The sequence below is a fragment of the Drosophila persimilis genome, unplaced genomic scaffold (genome assembly GCF_003286085.1).
Source record: "Drosophila persimilis strain 14011-0111.01,24,50 unplaced genomic scaffold, DperRS2 tig00000431-arrow-pilon, whole genome shotgun sequence".
Lineage (NCBI taxonomy): Eukaryota > Metazoa > Arthropoda > Insecta > Diptera > Drosophilidae > Drosophila > Drosophila persimilis.
In genome coordinates this window covers 2410217-2416794 of record NW_020825312.1, presented here as the reverse complement: position 1 = coordinate 2416794, position 6578 = coordinate 2410217, and the positions used below count along the sequence as shown (strand labels likewise).

The following is a 6578-nucleotide window of genomic DNA, read 5'->3' as shown; positions in this document are numbered from 1 at the left end:
AGAAAACTATATATACGAGCATATAACCAGAACCTTTCTTAAACTACCCCCAACCACAAGCCCACAAGCCCACACCACACACGAGCTACACCGAGCACCCCACAACCCGCAAACACTTACCCCACAGCCACTTGCCCCACCAAAAACACGATCCCGGTAAATCTCGGACCCCACCCACAAAAGTACACACCCACCCACCCAACACATACACCCCATACAAACACACACACAGACACACACACACCTCTTCTGACCCACACACCACCAACACCTTCCATTGGTTTAGATTTTAAGCATAATTTTTAACGTAATCGTCAGCCAAAAAGAAAAACAAAACAAAACAAAAATAAAAAGAAAAGGCAAAAACCTATTGAGGCAGTCCAAAATTAATCGAAAACGAAAATACGATTTTAAGGCAAGCAAATCTTAATGCATCAAAAGCAAAATATTTAAGCGAAAGTCGTCGTCTAGTTTAATGTCGTCAAATTTTACTTTTTGTAATAATTAACATTAAATTAAAGTATATATTCTATAACACAAGAAAAAAGCAAAAGTACGAGTATTGTAAACGTCTATCGACCTACTAATTTCAAAAAACCAAAACCAAAAACAAAAACAAAAAAACAAGAATCCAAGCAAAATAACTCTGCAAACTAAAAAACAAAAAAAAAGCGAAAGCAAAAAGCATCCAATGCCACGGCATGTGCAACCAAAAAAAATAAAACCACAATGAATTTCCGGCATCAAAAATATAGAAACTACTTAAAATACGAACCTATATTATTATACAAGAAAATGATTTGAAATAAATTGAATCTTGTAATATAGCTTTCGTAGTTTTATTTAAACACCTGTAATTTTGGAAAAGATCTGGGCAACTGGTCAACACTGATCTGAACTGAGAGCTAGCCGGCTTCCTAGCAGGTCAAATCGAACTTGACAACCCCGTCGTAATCCGGGCCAAACTCCATGATGGGCTCGCTTTTTAACGCCCGGTTGTAGGAGGAGCTATATGTGGTCTGTGCCTTGCCGGCGAGATGGGCCAGTAGCTTCTCGCACTTGAAGAGCTTTTTATAGTTGTAGGTCCTGGTCAGATTGCCGAATGATTGCAGCATGTCGAGCTCGGGCTGGCGCTGAGGAGGGCCGCAGTTTCCGCTATCCAACTGCTTTTTCTTGAGGAACCGCTGGGGAAGCACCTCGTAGGTCAGGGTGGTGGTGGTGGTGAAATTCCGCGTCAGGGAGATGTGGTCCACTAAACTCAGGCTTGATGTCGAGTTTTTCCTTAAGTTCTGAAAGGCCTCCTGGCGCTGATCCGAGTAATTCTGGACCGTGTCTATCCCTGTGAAGGGCGCATTCGTGTAGGTCCGTTGGCTGACGGTCTGGTGCTTCTCGCAGCCCTCCGGTGCTCTCACCCCTGGCACGGCGGCGTTGCTCTTCTCATCGATCTCATAGCGGCGCTCGGCCCAGTTGCCTATCAGCACCTCCTTGCCATACGGCGATGAGGCCATGTTACGCAGCAAGGACTTCTGGCCTGTGCTATGCATTCTACTGTTTTAATTTATCTGCGAGTCCAACTGGATGAAAACTATGTATACAAGTAAAAAATTCAGAACTATCAAAAACACTGAGTATTAAAAAGTAAACTAAGATGAAAGATAAACAAGTGAACACCGACCTACTATACACCCCCCACCCACTTGAAAAACTAGACAAGCTGAATTCGGTTGGCCAAGGATTTGGATGTATGTTTGTAGGTATGGTATTATACATTCTAAATATGGTATATATTATGCGTACTTTGAGACTGCGGACTCAATTTTAAGGCTCATCAAGTCGTCGTGCATGTTACAATTCATGAAAATAAACTTGCCGCGATCCTTCGTCTTGGTGTCGTTATCAGCGGTCGTCCACTCTCCCAGCCCCTGCTCGACGGGCTTAATTTTGATTTTGAAGTCCGTCATGTAGCTGGTAGCTCCACGATTGGGGCGTTCGCTGAGCAGCTTGCATCGAATTTTATTGCGTAGTAAACTGTTGTTGCCGTAACATTGTGTGGCATCGAGCTGGCTGGGCTGGTACCTCAGACCTGCCTTTTCCATCTGTAGGCACTCGTCCAGTCGCATCTTGGGCAGCATGTTGAACATCAGAGTGTTCATGGAGGTGTAGTTATTGAGGTACCGATCGTCATGGTCCAGTGGCTGGCGCGAGTTCTGCGATTCTTTGATCCCCTCCATGAGGTGCTTGCTTTCGATGTGATCGTATAGTGTTTCCTTTCTAGTGAAGGGCGTATACGTGGCTTGGCTGCATGTCTTGTGCCGTTCGCAAGCTTCCTCCGCCGTCAGTCCGGGGAGTATGGTGTTCCCGTTCCGTATGTCCTTCTGATAGCGCTGATTGAACCAATTTCCGACCAACACATTGCTGCTGTAGGTCAGAGGTTTCTCCTTAGTGTAGGAGTGACGTTCGTCCTTCTCCTTATCCTGCTTCGAAAAGGCGTCCAGATCCGGTAACATGTTTAAAGTGTTTAAAATGATATGTATGCTGAACTAGCAAAGAGGCTTAAATGATAGGAAACGCTGTGACACGTTCCAAGATCAGAGAATCGAAAAGGTAAACTGATGAATAATACATATATAATACTACTGGGATATAAAGTGCCTGGTGTTACTTTCATAATAAATTCAAATTCAAACTAGGCCGCCAAACTAAGGAACGAAAGGAGAATACACCAGAAAATATAAGTGTAGAAATTATAAACACTGCATATATAAATATAGATAATATGTATATATGTATATAACATACTAAGAACGAAGGGGAACTTTGTGAGTTGCTGCAGAGACCGCAACTCTACATTTATACCCGATAGATATGGTCACTCTCTATGATTGTGTGTTTTTAGTTATTTCGTATCTTCAATATTGTGGATGCCACAGATTTTCGCTCTTTGCTGGGGCGGAAGTAAGCGGGGAAGTCCTGATATAAAATGTCGTTACTCTAGGTCTTATAGTCTTTGAGCACTAGGCGCTGATAGGGACGGACAGACAGACTCGGACAGACAGTGCTCAATGGACAGGACTCGGCTATTGATGCAGATCAGGAATATATATACTTTATGGGGTCGGAAACGACTCTTTCTGGACGTTACACACATCCATTTTCCCCACAAATCTAATATACCCCTATCCTCATTTTGAGAATCGGGTACAGAAATCGAAAAAAAAAACAGTATAAAGAATGATCCAAAACAGAAAGACTCACCTGTTCCCATACTTCAATAGGTAAGCGTTGAATATTATTTGATGTTCCCTTTTGCTGCGTTGTTTTGTTCTTGATTTTATTGACCGCTTTGAATGAGTGACCTTAGGGGAAGCTGTAAGCTGTGATAAGACGGCAAGGCTCCGCTTAGTAACCAGCCCTCGTTTCTGCTCGTAGATGGCCGAGCTGTTTGTCGCTCTCACTTTAAGCCTTTCACTAACTTTTTGGTCATTAAGCCTTGTACTGCTTCCCGCTCTTTATATTGTTCTTGCGGTGTAATTTTTTTTCTTTCGCACTTCACTCACTTTTCGACCATTTAAGTTTGCACTGCTTATTGCCTTGCACTGCTTATCGCTTTGTACTCCTTACTGTCTTGCACTGCTTGCTCAGTTGCTTATGATCTGTCACTCACTTTTTGTCCATTTAGCATTGTCCCGCTCATTATATTGTTCTTGCGGTACATATTTTCTTTTTCACTCACACTTTCACACAGTATTTGCCGCATTTCGCCTTGCACTTTTCACTTGATTTGCATTTAGACTCGCGCGCACCTCTACGTGCGATTTTATTGACCGCTTTGAGTGAGGGAGGGGGAAAAATACAGCTTGGATAAGACTCCAGCAGCGAGGGTGGCTCAAAGAGGGTGGTGAGAGGGGTACAGCAGAGCTGCGTGGGAGTTATTTCTCTGATAGTTCCCGCTCGCTGTTAAAGTTTACATGCCTCTATAATAGCACTTTTTTCTTTCTCTGTCAGCTCCTTGCCCAATCTGTGGAGAGGCCGGTCGAGGCCGATCGCGAGTTTATGTAAGCATAATCTAAAACACACCACTAGATTTTCATAAATATCCAGATATTAAGCGGCTGACAACATTTCAAATTAGAATTTAAATGAGACCGCCAAATGTTGGTTCTCCAGTGGAAGGCTGCCAGACTACTAAAGAAAGGTTCACAGCTAGAATGCATCTCTGCTTCCGATATGTTCCGCATATCACACAAAAATATCACCTACAAAAAATATATATCGATAAGTCAATTCTAGCATTTATGGAATGTTGTGTACGTTTCTATATGTTTGGAATATCGAAATCGGAATATCAAAGACACTTCACGAATGTTATGAAACTGGAAGAAGTTTAGCGCAGTTCAGGTAAAAGTAAGTAGAGAAGATAGATCTACAAGAATAATTACAAACAGTATTATTTTCCAAGTTGTGCAGCTTTTTAAATAGAGCGGGGATTTTGTATCGGTATATATCGGACAACAACAGGCAAAAACAGCCAAGGCAAACTAAAAGATTCGTACGAACCTCACCTACGTTTTATTTTTCTTCAAGGTATATTGAGCAAATGGGGTGGATTTTACCTTGCATGCGTTGCATTTTCTGTGCCATTCAGCCTCTCTGCCCGTTCTGGCCATACCCTTTTTTTCCTTTCATTATGTAGCAAACGTGTAGAATATTTATTAGAATATTATCGATAAATCCATCAATCAATTTACAAGAAATAACAAAAACAATGGTGAGAAATCTGAAATAAATGTATATACAATGCTAATTGAACTTTTCCTCGTTGCCATCAGCTCTTCTACTCGTTCTTCAAATCTCTGGTGGGCAAGGAAGTCGTCGTCGAGCTGAAAAATGACCTCAGGTGAGTGTGGTTTCTGTGCATTTGTCGCGTGGAACCGGCCGCCGAAATCATGCATCTTCTTCTTCCTCCAATCAACAATCCATCCACAGTATATGCGGCACTCTGCACTCCGTGGACCAGTATCTGAATATAAAGCTAACGGACATCAGTGTGACGGATCCAGACAAATATCCGCACATGCTCAGCGTAAAGAACTGCTTCATCCGCGGCTCTGTCGTCCGCTACGTCCAGCTGCCCGGCGAGGAGGTAGACACCCAGCTGCTGCAAGACGCCGCGCGCAAAGAGGCCGTGGTGAGCACGCGGTAGAAACACCCCTTTGCGGCACGCTCACCTCAGTCCAGCTCCTCTGGGCGTTTTTTTTTTTTTTTGTTTGTGTACTTCAAGGTTTTTATTACATATATTCTTGTGCTCCCGCCCTATACCTAAGTGAAACATTTGTCATAGCAAATGAAGAAATTTAATACAAAATAATAGAACCACTCAACACGTAAGACAATGCATTTACCTATACGCATTATAAATTGTATTTTCCAAAATAATTTATTGAGCAGGAGAAGCTGCATTCAACGCAACAGAAAAACACTCAACGAAACCTAGGGCGCAGAGGAGTGCTTAAAGTACCACTAAATGTACATGCATACATATACATATACATATTTATGTTAACGATAGTGCTCGTGGGCAGCACAATGAATCCATTTATGTGAGTTATTTACGGCTCATCAATTTCTGATGAGTCAAGCCTGAGGTTACGGGTAGACCACGGAAGTCTTTCGATTTTATGTTGATATGCCGCAAAGGCAATGGCGTTCCATGCCCGAATGGCGACCGTGGGTCGCAGCTCCTCCGCTCAGTTTGCGTCATGTTGATAATGGCCAAAGGAATGGCTCCATAAAATTGTATAATTGCTGTGACGATGTCCCGTCTACTCCCAGTAGGTCATGTATGAACACAGTAGAATGGTATCTACCGACAAAAAGACTCAAATGTCTCGATTAATGTATGTACGTATATTTCGCATTTTACGATTGTTCCTTTTGTATTGCTTTCAAACTGCTACCAAATGGCGGCTGTCACAGCCATGACTGTCCGTCCTCAGGCATTGGAATAGGCATTGGCATTGTCACTGTGATGCTTCGTCGAGTAGGACCCAGTAGGACAGCAAAAACAGCAGTTTTTGGCTACGCCAATAAAATGGAGAGGAGCAGCGGAATGTTTTTAATTCCTGGGGACCCCCGCTCCACTCCCCTCCTCTCCACCAATACTCGTACCTAATACGGGCCGTTAAGTGCGGTCCCTTTCCGCTATCCATCCGTTCCCAGAATTGCTTTGTTTGAAAGAATGCGTACTAAAAATGAAATACTCGTTCGTAAAACATTTCTGTGCACTCGATGCTTACGGCATTTACATTAAAGACTGCTGGACCCAGGCAATACATACTGGGTGAAAAATCGTGCAATCAAAAGTTGTACGAGGCAGAGAAGTCGCCGTCTGACTGCGCATAATTGACTTGGGAACGGGGCATGGGGTTTGCTTGGGCCTAGCTTGGGACTTGCTTGGGCCAGGACGAGAAAAACATTTTCGGCCATCGCCCCGCTCCCGCACGGATTCTTTTGGACGCAGGACTTTCATTATTTGTGGTAATTCGGTTCCGGTTTCCGTCGTAGCGCAGCGGCAGAGC

The 6578-nt window shown here is 43.3% G+C and overlaps 2 protein-coding genes across 2 annotated transcripts; one reads left to right on the top strand and one right to left on the bottom strand.

The window, feature by feature from the left end:
• Positions 1-825: 825 nt before the first annotated feature.
• On the bottom strand, positions 826-1572 carry LOC6596150. The gene has a single exon (XM_002021126.2). It carries the CDS (start codon positions 1542-1544, stop codon positions 918-920), a length of 627 nt encoding a protein of 208 aa, XP_002021162.1. The 5' UTR covers positions 1545-1572; the 3' UTR covers positions 826-917.
• Positions 1573-4731: 3159 nt separating this feature from the next.
• LOC6596152 (U6 snRNA-associated Sm-like protein LSm2) lies at positions 4732-5388 on the top strand. Its single transcript, XM_002021128.2, has 3 exons — positions 4732-4768; positions 4830-4897; positions 4987-5388. Exons 1-3 carry the CDS (start codon positions 4766-4768, stop codon positions 5201-5203), a joined length of 288 nt encoding a protein of 95 aa, XP_002021164.1. The 5' UTR covers positions 4732-4765; the 3' UTR covers positions 5204-5388.
• The last annotated feature ends 1190 nt before the right edge of the window (positions 5389-6578 follow it).